The sequence below is a fragment of the Nelumbo nucifera genome, chromosome 8 (assembly GCF_055504915.1).
Source record: "Nelumbo nucifera cultivar China Antique chromosome 8, China Antique-T2T, whole genome shotgun sequence".
Taxonomy (NCBI): Eukaryota; Viridiplantae; Streptophyta; class Magnoliopsida; order Proteales; family Nelumbonaceae; genus Nelumbo; species Nelumbo nucifera.
The window spans coordinates 46267956-46286403 of NC_142656.1; the positions used below are offsets into that span (position 1 = coordinate 46267956).

At 46.8% G+C, this 18448-nt stretch overlaps 1 protein-coding gene and 1 non-coding gene across 2 annotated transcripts; both read right to left on the reverse strand.

Moving 5' to 3' along the window:
• Positions 1-325: 325 nt before the first annotated feature.
• LOC104609091 (agamous-like MADS-box protein AGL62) lies at positions 326-1003 on the reverse strand. Its single transcript, XM_010275308.1, has one exon. The coding sequence runs from the start codon at positions 1001-1003 to the stop codon at positions 326-328; it is 678 nt and encodes a 225-aa protein (XP_010273610.1).
• A 17067-nt stretch (positions 1004-18070) lies between these two features.
• On the reverse strand, positions 18071-18177 carry LOC148789969 (small nucleolar RNA R71). The gene has a single exon (XR_016079905.1). It is a non-coding gene; the product is annotated as a small nucleolar RNA R71 (small nucleolar RNA).
• Positions 18178-18448: the final 271 nt, after the last annotated feature.

Sequence of the window (18448 nt, forward strand, 5' to 3'; positions counted from 1 at the left end):
ACAACATATTTGGAAGAATGTAACTTGTTTGAGATTGTAGTATGGTTAATTGGGTGAAGAATATTTCTCAGAATTGATAAAAGTCTAGCTTCCATATTGTGTAGAGGACTACCAATACCTGGTTTTCATTCTATTGAATTTTAGTCTATTCTTTACATAAACAGCGATATACTATCAGTACTGCGAAGTCCAAATATCCAGGCCATAAAGGATGCAATCCCCTTGGCATCAAAAACCATTTCAAAATCCCAATTAATACGGGAAAAGAAGTCTAGATTAAAATACGATATCAATAGAAATAACATAAAATAGGGGAATAACTTTATCACAAACCAAAAACATAGGGACTAGTTGATGTATTATGACCACAAAGTAAACCATGACCATGAGAAATAATACAAGTATTGTTCCTAGTTGATTGGTGGATGAAAGGATTAACCAATGAGTTGATAGCCAAGAATGGTGATAGTGAAGATGATGACTCCATAAGCAACTCGTCAGTTTTGTTAACTAAGCTATATTTAAGATTCTCCATTGCCACCTTTAATCTCTCAAGCTCATGTAAGCTAACCTTTTCAATATCTGATTCCCACCAAGATTGAGCCTGGTTTGCTTTGATCTTTTTCTCTAGCATCTTCCTTCTCTTCTCCTCAGCTTCCAATTGGTTTCTGAGCTCATTGTATTGTCGATTGAGTTCACTCATTGCAACCTCATGGTAGGATTCATCAACAGGTGGGAGGGTACCAGTACCATCCTCTGGTATGGTTTCTTGGGTGAGAAACCGATCTATTACATGTTCGACCTTAGGGTGGCCAAAGGAGAACGCATTGCCTCCTGGAGAGAACATAATAATAGCAGTCTCAGCACCACAGAGGGTTACAAGATCACTTGCTTTCTTAAAAATCCCACTTTTGCGCTTTGAGAATGTCACATTTCGGCAGTCTTCGCGATCGATCCTCTTGATTTCGATCTTCTGACGACCCTTGGCAGTCTTCTTCAACATAACCAAAACTAGTAGACAAGACTAATATAGAGAATTGGAATACATAACCAAAACAAGTAGACAAGACTAATATAGAGAATTGGAATACATAACCAAAACAAGTAGACAAGACTAAAGAGAATTGGAATGGAATGAACTCAAAGTGAGAACAATGTTAGGGAAGATATGGGCGTTAAAAGGGTTGGTATCTAAAAGGCATCACTCCACAGATTTATTTACAGACTCATTGGTTTCTTTTACTTTGCATTTATAAGCCATACTAATTGAAGATGCTAAAAATCTTAAAACTTTAATGTTCAAAGTATTGAAATATATTTCTCCTGGTTGGCAATTTTGAACTTTAGTGGACTAATAACTGTGCTGGTTTGGGCAGTTTCGTTGTTCTTTTTTCTTTATCTTTTCATTTGTTTTCATTTTATTTATTTAGTTTTACATTCCAAGAGAGATTAATTTATTGCTATAAAATCCCCCATTATAAAGTCTTTAACTCATTAAGGCTTTAGCTACATGGATGGCTAACATGAAGAAATGACAGATTGAGTTGCATGAATCAATTCTATATAGGTTCATGCATGTGAGACTTTGGAGGGAGTTATGTGCTATACTCTTGTATAGGGGTGGCCACGAGCCTAGCTTCTCACGAACTATTTGAACTCGGTTCGTGAAAAGTTCGGTTTGACTCGGTTTAAACCGAGCTTCAAGCCTGATATATATCTATATATATATATCATTTGCTAATTGAGCGAGTTCGAGTCTGATATATAGGCTCGTTTGCTAATTGAGCCGAGCTCGAGTCTATTATAATAAATAAATATTTTTTTATTATATACATACATATGTTCATACATACATACATACATACATATGCATATAAATATATATAATAAATATTTTTATTTTATATAATAATATTTTATATATAGTATTTTTATTTTTTATATATAATAGTAAATAATTTTTATAATTCTTAATTTTTTATATGTAAAATAAAAAATATTTTTATAATTCTAACTCAAATCGAGCTCGAGTTCAAACTCGGACCTAATGCAGTTTCAACAAGCTAAGCTCGAATAGCCAAATATTCAACTCAGCTCGGCTCAAATCCAACCCTACTATTATAAATAGGTGTTTAGGTTTAAGGTCTAATCCCCCTCTTAGTTTTAGTTCTTTTTCTTTTATCAATTAAAACAACTCTCAAGTTGCCCCATCCACCACCTAAGGCAATTTAGAGGTTTAAATAAACTAATAAATAGATAAACACGATGTAGAATTTCTGCTTTCTAAGATGAATATATGCATGCCAGTACAAGATATAAGTATTTAATAGCCATATCCCTCATATCTTTGGTCTACATTAAATACCTTGAAAAATGTTCTATTTCCAAAATAAGGTACATGCTATGAAAATCTAAATATCAGATATTAAATCAATGCTCAATTTTGATTGAATAGTGATATTTATCATTTTAGAATCTACTTAGCAAACATTTAATAGATCCCAACCTGCATTCCACTATTTCCATATTTTCACTTTCACGACGTGATTTCTTACAAGCAACCTCCTTATTTGCAACTTGGTAGTACTTTCTAGTTAATATTTGGGAAAATACCTTAATTGGAACTGGGATCTGCTCTCCACACTAGGTGCCTCATAATGATCTCACAATCACATCCCACCGTGCATTGGAAACATCTTCCGTAAATAATAATACATATTAACAAAGTTTTATTTCTTTACCTTTGTAAGTCTCTCTCTGTCTATATATATATTTCCCAGATGGTTTAACTGCTGACTTGTCACTTGGAGAGGGAAATGCAGTTCCAATGTTTTTTTTCATTGATTTTATGTTAGTATTCAAGCTGAGGTTGAATTGACCGCTTGGATCAATTGGTTTATCACCCTACCGATATTTTTGGTTCATTTCACCTCCAAATTGTTTTCCTACACAACAACAACACTAACTTGGTCAATGACGTGGTGACCTAGTACTAGGTCAAACAGTGGGGTTATTGGATTTTTTAATGTTGTGCATTCCATTTTCATTGTTAGTAAAATATATCATGGCTATTTTTGTTTAATACGATTAATATGTAATATTATTAGATATGCGTGTAAATTTATCTATCTATCTATCTATATATATATATATATTATTGGAGATGTCCAATTTTAAATTTTTATTTTTTGATTATGTCGTGGGTTAACCTATTTGACCAGAATAGTTAAACCACTAATTTGTCACCTGAGTGGAAAAATAATTTTGTTTCTCCATTGTTTTTTACATTTAAAATTATGGGTATAGATTTAATTTGTGGAATTTTGTGGAAAGAAACAAAAATACCTTAAAAACAGGTATTAGTGAGAGAGAATATTGCAGTATGAGATTCAGACCAATTGGGTAAACATTTACAAAGTTGGTTTTTGAAGACCAATCTTAGTACGTATAGGGAGAGGATGATGCAACACAGAATGAAACTAATAAGTTCTACGCAAGTTGGGACCATTTCAAGACACATAAGAATCAGAGGTGACACCACCAACCCAACTTAGTAAATATTTATCGATATAGCATCATCACAAAATTTCTATCTTAGTTCGTTTTTACCAAATTGGTGCCATTGATGAGAGTAGAATTCATCATATTTTTATCCCCGATTATTCTGTCTTTTATACTAAATTAGCAGCTAATTAGACTCATATTTCTTGTATTTTGGTTCAGGGTATGAAACAAGGCATCAAGAGCAAAGAAAGACAAATCGGATGATTTTTCACAGTTTTGACATCGTTCAGTGATTTGGGCCTAACTCACGTCTCCGAACTCTGAATGGGCTGAATCAAGATCCACTGGAAAGATGAGAGAAAAAGCCACAACTTTTATGTTTTGGGATTTCGCAGATTCGGCTTGCATCAAAGTCAATTCTGGGCCCGAAGTCGTGGCAAATTCATAGGAAAACCCAATCCGCAGCTAAAGCCCAACTCGCAGAAAAGCCTAGCTGAAGCCCAATTCGCAGAGGAGGTCTATTACGAATCCAAGAACAAGAAACTAAGAAGAATCCTTCTAGATTTAAATTCTTGATGTAATCTTAGAGTGATAAAATGATTGAGTTCAAGAGATAAAGAGATAGGATTAGAATTAGGATAGGACTTTCTATTTCCTATAAAAATCAACTTCAAGAGAAAGTAGGAAACCACCCCCTCCCCTTTAATCTATATAAAGGAGGGGGCGGACTAGCTTTAGGTATCACTGGATCACTGAATCATTCAATCATTCAACTTCTGATTTGAATCAAGAAGCAAGGAGCAATCAGTCAAGAAGGGTTCAAGAAAGGTTCAAGAATTCAAGAAACTTCAAGAAGAGGAGATCTCAGCACCATGGGCGAATTCAAGAGTTCTTTCTTTCCCTTTGTTTGTTTTAATTCTTCCATCATGAACTGACTTATTTTTTGCTAGGGCTATGGAAAGCCTAACTGATGATGCACAATCCGACCGATCTTAGCTGTCAACGATCTTGCCTCTGAACTAAGTGGCAGGGACCTGAAACGGAAGGAGAAGAGAAGCTCCGGGGAGAACCCGGCGTAAGGGCTCCGAAGCTCAAGTTAGAGTCTTTCAAAGGCAAGATAGACCAGATAGCGCAAAAGTTAGCATACCTCATTCCTAGGGGGTAGGAGCCTTTTATAACCACCTCGCGCACTCACTTCCAGGCTTCCGTCAGATCGGGCATTATTACTTCTGAACCCCTGCCAGTTCGGATGTCATTTCCTCTGGCCGGACAGAACCGCCACTGCTCCTTTTGTCGGAGCCGTCTCTGCGGCTAGTAACGATGGTTGCAGGTGGCGGTAGCAGGAGGCCGTTTGAAGTGCGGCTATCAGGCGTCAGATCCCAAATCAGTCAGGTGCGTCGCCCTTGGATACGGACGTCCTTGGTGTCAGGTACGTTTGGTCAGCCTGGTGTTTCGGAAGCTAAGTGTTGGAGTGGCGAGCGAGGTGTCTTGAGTTCGGTTTGGGGAGTGTTCCGAGCTGCCATGGGCCAGCTCGGGTCACAGCTTTGTGAGGCTTGGGGCCCAGTATAGTTCATGCTCCTTGCAGGGAGCTCGGGTTCTCAGTAGGGAGCTCGCTCTTAATAGGGAGCTCGGACTCTCAGTAGGGAGCTCGCTCTTAATAGGGAGCTCGGGCTCCCAGTAGGGAGCTCGGGTTCTTATTAGGGAGCTCGCTCTTAATAGGGAGCTCGGACTCCCAGTAGGGAGCTCGAACTCTTGGTAGGGAGCTCGGACTCCTAGTAGAGCGGTCTGGAGTTCGGGCTCGGTAGTGAGCTTGGACTTGCTTCTGATGTTTGCTTCGGGCGCTCTACTGTCCCGAGTTGTTTGCCTTTGCCACGTGTCGGGCGATTGCGAGGTCGGACCAAATTTCCCTTCATCAATTGCCCCTCACTCCCTGCGACAAGGGTCCTGTCTTGGCGCCGGGAGTTCGTAAGGTAGCAGGAGGGTTTTGGTCCGTGCTGAGGGCGCTCGATTTAATTTGATTTTCAAAAAAGGGCGCGCGTTTGGGAGACGTGACGGCAGTCGTTCGAGAGCTGGGCTGCAGACGCTTTTATTGCGAGGAGATGTGCGCCGATACCCCGTCAGTTTCGAGAAGGTGCGTGCTGACACCCGTCCTCTGACAGGACGTGCGCGACGCTCCGTTAGTTTTGGAAAGACGTGCGCTGATTGGCCTCAGAAGACGTGCGGTTTAGCGCGGCTGTGGGTCGTTGGATTGGCTCCGATCAGGGCCGTCGCTTTCCGGCCGCTGTGGATATAAATAGCGCACGGGGGGGGGGGCGTCCTTGCTACTGTTGTACCTCTTGAGCTCGCGCCTAAGTTTCAGTTCGCGTCCAGGCTTTTCAGCTCGCGCCCCAGATTCCTTGCTTGTTCGAGCTTTCGTGGTCTACTTCAGTCTTCTTCCCGAGTGAGTGCTTTTGGAATCCCGTTCCATTTCCCGATGTCTAGTTCGGAGGGTTCAGACTGTTCAAGCGGGTCTGATGTAGGTTCTATGAACCAGTTTGCATCCCCCGGTAGTTCAAGTGAGCCCGATGTAGGTCCTGAGGAAGGGGTCGAGCCTACAGCCCGAGGTGCTTCGGGTAGGTCGGCGTCCACCTCCTGTCGTGGCCGGATTGTAGATCAGTTTGGCCCTTCGACTATGACACCTGAGGGACTTCAATCCCTCATAGACTACTACGACTTGCCCGGGGAGCATGGATACTTCACCCCTACGGGTAGCTTCCCTTGGGAACACGGTCCTAATGAGATCGTGATTTTCTGGGAACAGCTTGCTGCGGGGCTGCGACTGCCCTTTCATCCTCTTCTCGTCGAGGTTCTAAACCACTTCGGTGTGACGGTCGGCCAGCTTCACCCGAACTTCATTAGAAATTTAGTGGGGACGATCTCCTTATTTTGTGACGAGAACTTTCCTTTGGATCTGGAGATTTTCTCCTCTATTTTAATGCTGAAAAAACAAGCGGGTCCCCTTCCTGGGCGTAGGCGGGCATACTACCTGTCTCCTCGCTCGGGCTTCAAGCTCTTACACGGACTCCCTAATAAGGTCCCGGCGTGGAAGCGGGACTATTTCGGGGTGCGAAGTGCGCTGGGGTGGCCGTTTCAGACCGGCTGGGGAATGGCCGCTCCCGATTCCGGCGTCACACTTGATAAGGAGACGGCGAAGGGCCTCTGGCAATGGGCGCGGCTTGGGCTGGATTGTCAACGGTATCTGACGGAGGCCAAACTTATTGCTGCGGGCCTGAGTTCGGGTAGGTTCTTTCCCTAGTGATCCTGTCTTGCTCCTTTTACGTGTCTTACTGATGTCGAACTCTTTTTCGCAGGTACGATGGACTCTCGAGGGACCCGAGGTGGGCACTTGTTCCAGGGCATGAAGAGGAGAAAACGGGTGGCTAACCGAGCTCACGCCGAACCATCCCAGGGTGCGGAGCCCGAGGTGCCGGACTATCCGACGGAGGAGCCCGAGATCGTTCCTCCTATGCAGGAGCCGGCGGGGGCTCCTTATGCCGAAACCACACACACAGGGGCTCCCGCTTACTCCGAGTCTGCCCATACGCGAGCTGGGCCGTCGGGCTCGGAGGCCCCGGGGAACTTCAGGAGCGTGCTGTCGCCTGTTCATGCTCTTCAACGGAGTAAGGAGGCGATGTTTCCCGAGGAAGTTGCGGCGTGGACCGAGCTCCCTCTGCACCAAGTGGCCTGCCGTGCTGTTACTCATGCCATGGTGGTAAGTGCTCCCTTCTTTAGAGTTCGGCTTTTATTCTTCTATTCGTTCCTTTGATCCCATTTTCCTTTGATAGGTGAACTCTTCCATTCACGCCTTGGCGAACCAGGTGGAGAGATGCTCGAGGCAGGCGCAAGCTGCCGAGGAGAATGCTCGTGCTGCTGAGGCTACTGCTCGCCTCACGCGGTCTAGGCAGGCAAGGTCTCAGAGAGATGCCGAGGCCATGGGAGTGGTGGTGAAGCATATGGCGGAATTAAAGCTGGACCTGGAGCACCAGGTCGTGTATCCTCTGGAGGATATCAGGGAGAGGACTCAGATCTTCTCTCAAGGTATCAAAGACGCGAAGAAGAAAGCTGTCAATGATTATATTGCTTCGCCGGATTTCGATGATCTGATGGTGGACTCCTACAAGAGGGGTTTCAAGCTAAGCCAGTGGATGATCCGGAATACGTACCCCGACCTCGATACCAGCGCCATATCCACTTCGCGCATTACTCAAGAGATGGCTAATGTTGTGGATGTCGAACCGGACTCTGAGGGGGAGGCAGGTCCTTCGGGTGTTGTCGAAGTGGCTTCTGATAATGATGAAGTAGCCCCTGGCTTGTAATGGCTTTTTTTTTTTTTGAATGTACACATCTATCTGAAATGAAATGGCTTTTTGTTCAAGTGCTGGTTATGTCTTCGAGCTGCGTTTTTTGCCGAACAGACCATTTCGATCAGTTCGTTTTCTACCTAGGCTTCGGGGTGCTTGCCTTGGTGGTTTATAGGTAGTATCTTCTTAAGTTGACGACGTTCCCTGCTCGGGGTACTTGTTTTCCTTCTAGGGTTCCGAGCTCGTATGCTCCCCCACCGAGTGCTTTCATTACTCTGTAGGGTCCTTCCCAGTTTGGTCCAAGTTTCCCTACACCGGGTTCGGGCACCATGACCTTACGGAGAACCAGGTCACCGATGCGGAGTTTGGATGTGCGCGAGGTCTCTCACTTCGTCCAGTAGGTCGAGGTTGGTGCGTAACTCGCCCTCGTTTCTGTTCGTCGTATGCTTCTAGTCACAACGTAGGCACTTCGATTTCCGCCGGGATCACCGCCTCGGTGCCGTAAGTGAGGTTAAAGGGGGTCACTCCTGTGGCGGTTTTTTCCGTGGTTCGGTGAGCCCATAGAACACTTGGTAGTTTGTCTGTCCACAAACCTTTGGCTCGGTCTAATCGTTCTTTCAGTCCGCGGAGGATGGCTCTGTTCATTACTTCTGTTTGGCCATTCTTGAAACTTGATATCTTCGAACTGCTTGCCGTTGTCGGAGATCAATACCCGAGGTAGCCCGAAGCGACATACAATGTTCTTCCAAAAGAAGTTCTATATGTTTCGGGCTGTAACTATTGCCAGGGGTTCAGCTTCTATCAACTTTGTGAAGTAATCTACTGCCACCACTAGGAATTTTCTCCCGCCTGTCGCTGGTGGGAATAGCCCCAGGAGGTCAATGCCCTATTGGGCGAAGGGCCATGGGCTGGTGAGGTATTTGAGGTCAGCAGCGGGCTGATGGTGGATGCTTGCATGCTTCTAACACTTGTCGCATTTTCTGACGAGCTCGATTGCCTCTATCTTCATTGTTGGCCAGTAGTATCTGTTAGACAGTTTTGTATGCCCTTAGCTTCAATCAGAATGATGTACTTTATGAGTTTATTGTAAATGAATAAAGACACATATTTGATTCATGTTCCCTTGGTATGTTTCTGTGTAATACCCTTAAACTAGACACTTAATGAGACTCGTGTTAGTTTAGAATGTTCATAGCCAGTGGGCCGGTCTGGGGAGACCTATCCTGACACTGTAGTGCCACCAAGTCGGTTGGGGTGGCCTGTCTCAGCTGCCAGGGTGAAACCCTAGGCACATACAGTGTAGGATTAATTGAATCTTTGAACTAGACCAGATTTCCAGTATTGCCCTGCACCTTGGAGATTGATGGGCAAAACTGGAAAGTTACACCCGACCCCTAGACTCGATTATGATACTGCACTAGGTGTCGGATTGGGCTATCTTTGATGTACCAATCAGTGAGATCCTTAGCGGGGGTCAAAACTTGGGTATGTTGGGACAGTCCGAGAATTCATCTGAGTGGGTGATCATAGTGACAGAATCAGCCCCTTTGTCGGACAAAGGTAATGATCGGGGATGCACTCTCACTAATGGAAACCGAGACTGCCGGCAGCCGATTTCAACCGTTGAGATTTGTTTTGCAAAATATATTTTATATAAGATATAAAAGTATATATATGGTTTCTAAAATGTTTGCAAGAAGGTTTTAATTCCCGGGATCCATATGAGTGGAGAGTGCAACACTGTTTCTTGCAGCCGAGGGAGAGGTCCTCTCTTGTTGGGCAGTGTATGATCATTATGGGCTGAGAGGTTAAGTGTAAGACCATTGAGGATAATACCTGATGGGCTAATCTTGCATCTACCCACAGTCCCTGGGTGTTACAAGGTGGCTTGGCCCAGGGACCTCTTAGGGTAAGTGTTGGGCCCGTAGAGCCCATTTGTTGGGTTTCAGGGGGTGCACTGTCTTTAATAGTGTATTCGGCCAGGCCTTGTAACAAAGGCTGGGCCGAACCCATGTGGCTGATGTGTAGATCAATGCTTGGGTCCCACGCCATACAAGGAAGCCCAACTGGGTAGCAGTTAAGAGGGTTAAGTGAGCACATAAGCTTAATGGGCCTAAAGCCCATTTCGAACTGGGCTGTTTATTTAGTTAATAAAGGGGCGAAATCTGAAGTGGATCAACTAATAGGATTGGGCTTAGAACCTATCCACTTAGAGAGTCCAAGATCTAAATAAGATTTAGATCTGGAAACCTCCTAATCAGATTAGGAGATGGCTGATCTGATCTCCAGATAAGATAAGGATTATCCCTTATCACTTAAAGGGACTTCTAACCCAAATGTGATTTGGATTAGCAACTCCTAATCCAATTAGGAGCTGATCCCTTTAAGATTATAAAAGAAGAAGGGGGCGGCAGCCTAAAACACTCATAGATAATTAGGTTTTCTTTAGTGCTGAAATCAAGAAGAGAGAATTCTGCTCCCTGCAAATACTCTCTTGCCGCCTCCCTGTTCTTGCCGCCCTGTTTGCCAGTTCGATCTCCACTTGTGGGAGAAGTCAAGATTGGATCTTGACATCAGTCCTTTGAGAAAGGATTGAAAGGAAGCTGTGCTCACGTACCATCTTGCTGATTCTTGAGAAGGACAGAGTTCTTGGAGAAGAACACTGCTGATTCTGCTCCACCTGCACTGCGCCATCTTCAGTGGGAGCAGTCTTTGGATCCTTCCTTGGGCGTGAACACCTTCGTTGGGAGATATTACTTCTCCGTATCAGGTATAATCCTTCCCACTCCTTTTTGGTTCAGATCTGGTTCAGTTTATGGTTCAGAATTGATCCTTGAAAATATGATTTTCTAAATGGGAATACGATTCCCAGTTGAAGGGAGAGAAAAATTTTTGAAATTCGCCCCTTATTCCGCAATCTTTTGGGCGTCCATAGGATGGATCTCTCATCCCTTCAGTATCCTTGTCGAAGTGCCTTTTGGGCGAGGGCTCTGCCCCCCAGGTGTCCGCCGCACAAGCCTTCATGGGTGTCGCGGAGTACCAGCTCGGCTTCGGCTGGGCGCAAGCATCGCAGGTAGGGGAGCGTGTAGGATCGTCGGTACAACCGTTCGTCTATCATGACGTATTTGGCTGCCTGGCGCTACACCCTCTTGGCTGCGTTGCGGTCCGCGGGGAGGGTTCCGTCTAACAGGAAGCTCGCGAGTGGGTCGATCCAGCTCGGCTCTGCTTCGGTGACGGGAGCGACCTCTTCTGCCCCACCGAGAATGTTGGGCCGAGGTAAGTCCTCTACGTACACGGTTCTCTTGGCGTTGTGGCTCATGCTAGCCAGTCGGGACAGGGCATCGGCCTCAGCGTTCTCTGACCTCGGGATTTGCTTGATGAAGTGTGATTGGAAGTTGAGCAAAGCCTCCTTTACTTTTGCCAAATATGCAATCATTGTGAGCTTGCGCGCTTCGTATTTGCCTGTAACTTGGTTGACCACGAGCTGGGAATCACTGCAGATAACCCTGTGCTTTGCTCCAACCTTGTGCGCTAGGTTTAGTCTGGCTATCAGTGCCTCCTACTCCGCCTCATTGTTGGATGCCGCGAACTCAAAGCGTAGTGCGTATTCCAGTTTTGTTCCGCTCGGGCCGCGTAGCACTATTCCAGTCCCGCTGCCTTGTTGGTTCGAGGAGCCATCTACGTGAAGGATCCAGGGCTCCTCATCCTAGTTCGCGCTTGGTCTAACCAGGAGGGATGCCACACTGGCTGCTACTTCACAGGTTTCGGACTCGTTTGGCTTGGGAGCTCCGAGTTCGCCCGAACTGGGGATCTCGGGCTCGACCAGCTCAGGGGCTTCGAGGCTAAACGTGCATTATGTGATAAAATCTGCCAAGGCTTGGGCCTTAATGGCAGTTCTTGGCTTGTACTGGAGATCGTACTCGCTGAGTTCGATGGCCCACTTCGTCAGCCGGCCGAAATCCTCGGGTTTGAGTAAAACTTGTCTCAGAGGTTTGTCGGTCAGGACGATGACAGTGTGAGCCTGGAAGTACGGGCGGAGTTTCCGTGCTGCTACCCCCAGTGCATACTTTAGCTTTTCTATCTGCGGGTACCTTGTCTCTGCTCCCTGCAAGATTTTACTAACATAATATATGGGTCGTTGGACCCGGTCTGCTTCCTTTACTAGTACCGAACTGACCACCTCGTCGCTAGCCGAGAGGTACAGTTCTGACTTCGCCTTCCTCGGGCTGAGCTAAGGTTGGCACACTGGCGAGGTAGCCTTTTAGCTCGTCAAACGCGAGCTGATAGTCTCAGGTCCATTCGAACCCTTTGCCTTTGATTGCTTTGAAGAAGGGTAGGCAGCGATCTGCCGACTTGGACATGAAGCGGCTTAGAGCGGCTATGCGGCCGTTTAGCCACTGGACTTCTTTTATTTTCCGAGGTGGTCTCATATCTAGGATGGCTTTTATCTTGTCCGGGTTGGCCTCGATACCGCGTCGATTGACAACGTAGCCTAGGAATTTGCCCGAGGTGACGCCAAAGACACATTTGTTGGGGTTCAATTTCATGCTATACTGACGCAGGATTTGGAAGACAGAATCCAAGTCTCGTATTAATTCTTGCGAAAACTGTCTTGACGACCATGTCGTCTACATAGCACTCTTTGTGCCGATCAGGGGCCGAAACAGCCTATTTACAAGTCTTTGGAAGGTCGCCCCTGCGTTTTTTAACCCGAAGGGCATGACCTTGTAACAGAATAGACCGAACTCGGTTATGAAGCTGGTTTTTTCCTCGTCGGATTGGTCCATCCGGATTTGGTTGTAGCCTGAGTAGGCATCCAGGAAGCTTAGCAATTCATGTCCCGAGGTCGCGTCCACTAGACGGTCGATCCTAGGAAGGGGGAAGCAGTCTTTCGGGCAAGCTCGGTTCAGGTCGGTGTAGTCGACGCACATGTGCCACTTGCCGTTCGCCTTTTTCACCAGCACAGGGTTGGCCACCCAGCTCGGGTAATGGACTTCCCTTATGAAGTCTGCCGCGAGGAGCTTCTCGACTTCCTCGTCGACCGCTTTCCAGCGCTCTGGCGCTAAGTTCCGTTTCTTTTGTCTAACGGGTCTGACTAAAGGGTCAGTGTTAAGTTTGTGAGTTATAAGACCAGGGTCAATACCGGGCATATCAGCCACGGACCATGCAAAAATATCTAAATTTTGGAGAAAAACTTACCAGTTTGGTCCATAGGGGTTCTTTGACAGAAGCACCAATCTGGAGTGCGCGAGCTGGGTCCGTAGGCGAGGTCGGGATCGCGACTGTTTCTTCTGTCGGCGAGGCTCGTTCTTCGCCTTGTTCCGCGGGCTGCTCCAGATCGAGATCGCCGGCCGCCTTGGTCTTTCCCTTTAGGGCGGCAACATAGCACTTGCGGGACTCGAGTTGGTCGCCCCGCGCTACCCCCACACCGAAGTCCGTAGGGAACTTCATGGCCAAATAGTAGGTGGAGACCACCGCCCGCAGGATATGCGTGATTGGCCGCCCTATTATGGCATTGTATGGGGAGGGGGTCGCGACCACCAGGAAGTCGTGGTTGAGTCTGACCGCACAAGGCCACGTGCCGACTTCCACCGGCACCGTTATTTTTCCAAGGGGTCTGACTTCCTCTCTGCTGAAGCCCACCAAGGGAGTGCTTGCGGGCTTTGGCAGCTGTAGCCGATCAAACGCCGATTTGAAGAGGATGTTTGCCGAGCTGCCCGAATCTACGAGTACGCACCTAACCTCGAAGTCACTGATCCTTAGTTTAATGACAAGCGCGTCATCGTGAGGGTAGTGAACTCCTCGTGCGTCGTCTTCTGTGAAGAGGATTGGCTCTTCGGTCTTTGGCCTTTTCGGAGGGTTCCGCTCCTCGAGGACCGCTTCGCGAACTGAAGTCCGGGCTGCCGCCGATGTGCTCCCCGCTACCACCGAACCTCCCACAATTACATGGATGGTTCCCCGAATTGGCCTCTCTGCCGGAGGCTGTCGCTGCATCGGTTCGGCAGGCCTGCTGCTAGTCTCGGGGGCGTCCTTTTCGTGCTCGCCTGACCGATCCGCTTTATTGCTATTATTGTTGTGCTGTACAAAGTTCCTTAAGTATCCGCGATGGATGAGCCCCTCTATTTCATCTCGGAGGTTATTGCACTGCTCGGTACTAACCATGGTCCCTATGGAAACTACAATACAAATTCTTGTTTCTTTCGTTCGGATTTCCCTTTAGGCGAGGTGGCCATTTCACGTACGGGGCATCCTTAATCGTCATTAAGATCTCGGTCCGCCTCGTGTTCAGTGGCGTGTAATCCGTCTGAACTGGCAGGGGAGCTCGGAACGACTGGTTCGGTTTTGGGTCCCGAGCCGGGTTTTTTCGGTCGGCTGAGTTGGAGGGCTCGCCATCCCTCTTTCTTTTCTCGTTTCCGCCCTCAGTTCGCTGGTTGATTTCCTCCTCCGTCCTCATGAACTTGTCCGCGAGCTTGAGGAACTCGGCCACGGTCGCGGGCTGGTTGACTACCATGTGCCATTTGAACTCCTTGTGCGTCACCCCTCTTTTTGCTGCGGCGAGCTGCACCGCGGGGTCTAACCGTGGTATCTGTAAGCATGCTTCATTGAATCGTTTGATGTAGCCCCGTATGGGTTCTCCTTCCCTTTGGACTACCCCGAAGATGCTTTCCGCTGCTCTGGGGCACCGTTTGCTGGTGACGAAGTGTGCAGTGAAGACCTACACGAACTGAGTCCAACACTTTATCGACCCGGGGGCCAGGTTCCTGTACCAAGTGCGGGCTACCCCCTTGAGGGTGGTGGTGAAAGCCACGCACATGCATGATTCGCTGGCTCTGGCGAGGTGCATTTGGGACTAGAAAGCGTCAACGTGGTCGTTGGGGTCGAAGGACCCGTCATACTTGTCTAGAGGCGGGAGCTTGAAATCTCTGGGCAGGAGGACTGCTAGGAGTTCTGACGCGAGGGGGGAAGGAACTGAGAGAATCGGGGCAACTCCTACCTCGTCCAAGCTCGTCTCGCCTTTGCCTCTGAGCTCTGACAGGACGCGGGTGGTGGTTCGTCGACCTCGACGGCGCCTTCGCTGCTGAGTGGGCCTTGTACTGGCGCTGCTGGCCTCCGTGTTGCCAAGCTCGATGGGTCCGAAGTGCTGGTAGTCCGCTGCTGCCAGTGCGCCGAATCGGTTTTCCATGAGTGGGAACTCCAGTTTGGAGTCCCGAGGTGCCGATCTCGCGGGCGAGGTTCCCGACCCGCTTGCGAGCTGCGAGGCGAGGATGACTTTTCTGTCTCTCTGGCCTGGGGACGAGGCCTGGCTGTTTGGGGGGATCTGGGGCCTGGAGGCCTTTCCTTGGTGGAAGCGTCCATCCTACGGAGAGGCCTTGACTGGCTTCGGAGCAGGGTGGCGAGGTGGAAGTAATGATTGGTTCGGTGGCAGTTGGGGGAACTGCTGTTGATAGTGATACTGGGAGAGGTTGTGCAACACTTGGTGCTGGTGAAGCTGGTGTTGCTGGAATTGTTGCATCTGGGCTTGCATTGCCCGCATGCACTGCATTAGGTCATCCAACTGATTTTGGCTAGCTGCCAGGGGGACGGCGGTTGGTTCAGTGAGGGTAGTTTCAATGGGGAGAGGAAAGGGGATGTTTGTGGCAGGTAGGTTTGCAGGCGCCACTGCTTGTGGCGTATTCAGATTGGGAATTCTGTCCACCGAGAGGGGGATGGTGAACTGCCCAACACACACCACGGGAACTTGAGGCTGTTCCCCGGTGGTGTTTGTCTCTGTGCCGCGTCCGGCGTTGCTGGAGGAGGCCATGAGTATTGAGTTTTTCAAAGAAGAAGAAAGGGGTATGAAAGTTTTGGAGGGAGGCCTTTTGAAGCGTTCCCATAGACGGCGCCAATTGATGATGCACAATCCGGCCGATCTTAGCTGTCAATGATCTTGCCTCTGAACTGAGTGGCAGGGACCTGAAACGGAAGGAGAAGAGAAGCTCCGGGGAGAACCCGACGTAAGGGCTCCAAAGCTCAAGTTAGAGTCTTTCAAAGGCAAGATAGACTAGATAGCGCAAAAGTTAGCATACCTCGTTCTTGGGGGGTAGGAGCCTTTTATAACCACCTCGCGCACTCATTTCCAGGCTTCCGTCAGATCGGGCATGATTACTTCTGAACCCCTGCTAGTTCGGATGTCATTTCCTCTGGCCGGACAGAACCGCCATTGCTCCTTTTGTCGGAGCCGTCTCTACGGCTAGTAACGACGGTTGCAGGTGGCGGTAGCAGGAGGCCGTTTGAAGTGCGGCTGTCAGGCGTCAGATCCCAAATCAGTCAGGTGCGTCGCCCTTGGATACGGACGTCCTTGGTGTCAGGTACGTTTGGTCAGCCTGGTGTTTCGGAAGCTAAGTGTTGGAGTGGCGAGCGAGGTGTCTTGAGTTCAGTTTGGGGAGTGTTCCGAGCTGCCATGGGCCAGCTCGGGTCACAGCTTTGTGAGGCTTGGGGTCAGTATAGTTCGAGCTCCTTGCAGGGAGCTCGGGTTCTCAGTAGGGAGCTCGCTCTTAATAGGGAGCTCGGACTCTCAGTAGGGAGCTCGCTCTTAATAGGGAGCTCGGGCTCCCAGTAGGGAGCTCGGGTTCTTATTAGGGAGCTCGAACCCTTAATAGGGAGTTCGCTCTTAATAGGGAGCTCGGACTCTTGGTAGGAGGCTCGGACTCCTAGTAGAGCGGTCTGGAGTTCGGGCTCGGTAGTGAGCTTGGACTTGCTTCCGATGTTCGCTTCGGGCGCTCTACTGTCCCGAGTTGTTCGCCTTTGCCACGTGTCGGGCGATTGCGAGGTCGGGCCAAATTTCCCTTCATCACTAACCATGTTAATGAATATATCTTTATCTTCTTGATTCATCCAAGATTGTGATTTCTATATAGTCTATGAATTATTGTGTTTAATGCAATTAAGAGCTTGGCCAGCTCTTAATTGATTTGGGTTATGTGAATGAATTGAGAGATGAATTCACATAATTGACAGAATAATTCATTGTGTGAATTGAATGGTATATAGAGATATATATACATGATTCATCTGAATTTAATGGTTTTTTTGGACTTAATGCACTTCCATCTTGAGAGCTCTACTCGAGAGATCGAAGGGTTACCTGATGGGCATAGGTTTAGTATATCTCGAGAGAGAATATTAGATAAATTTGTGAAAATCTCAGCTTATGGGAATAACAATTAGTCTTGGATAATTGGACCCATCAATATTCATTGCATTGGTTAGGTGGACCAAAAGTCCTAGCGATTCCATCATTTGTATATTCAATTAGTGATCACCATTGTTTTTATTTTCTTTGTTCCAATTTTTATTTTCAGTAATTCTTGTTTCCTTAAATCTAAATTTTGACTGTCCAAATAATAAGGGAAGACTGTGATTCTAATACTTATTTTGTTAAATCCCCGTGGGAACGATATTATTATACTACTTGATAACTAGTGCACTTGCTAGAGTTATATATTTATAGCTATCAAGTTTTTGGCGCCGTTGCCGGGGATTTAATCCTAAAATAATATTAGAAGTTGTTAACCTTGATTAATTTGGATTTTTATTTCTGTTTTTAATTATTATTATATTTTGTTTTTGTTTTTATTTTTATTTTATTTCGTTCGAATTCTTGTTGTTTTTATTTTATTTTTATTCTACTTGTTCGATTTCTTGTTGGTTCCGATTTACTAGTGCATGACACGCACTAGACAGGAAGGACTACTGAATTCGATCCAGAAATTGAAAGAACCCTTCGCTTGTTGCAATGGGCCAAAAAAGGTAAGACAATAGAGGAGGTTGTTATTGGCGAACCAGCAATAGAGTTAGAAGGAGAGATGGCAGAAGGAAATCGCACCCTATTGGACTATGCATGTCCAAACATTGATGGGGTTACATCCAGCATTTGCAAGCCCACCATTCATGCAAACAACTTCAAAATCAAGCATGCAATAATTCAAATGATCCAAACAAGTATTCAGTTTAGTGGGTTACCAAGTGATGACCCTAATGCACACATTGTTAACTTCTTAGAAATATGTGATACTTTTAAACATAATGGAGTTAGTGATGATGCAATTAGGCTTAGATTATTTCCTTTTTCATTGCGTGATAGATCTAAAGATTGGCTTAACTCACTCCTTGCAGGAAGTATCACCACTTGGAATGATCTAACCCAAAAAATTTTGGCTAAATATTTCCCACCCTCTAAAACAGCAAAGCTAATTAATGATATTACTACTTTTGCTCAATTTGAGAGGGAATCCTTGTATGAAGCATGGGAACGATTTAAGGAGATGCTTAGGAAGTGTCCTCACCATGGGATACCAACTTGTCATCAAATTCAGACCTTTTATAATGGTATTACTCCCTCTAACCGATCCATTATTGATGCCACCGCAGGTGGTACGATCATGAGGAAAACTACAGAGGAAGCATATGACCTAGTGGAGGAGATGGTATCAAACAGCTACCAGTGGAGCAATGACTGAACCAATTAGAGGGGAGTACACCACATCGATTGCTTTGCAGCCCTATCTGCGCAAATAGCTAATCTGAACAAGAAACTGGATAATTTTAGTATTGCAGCCATTAAT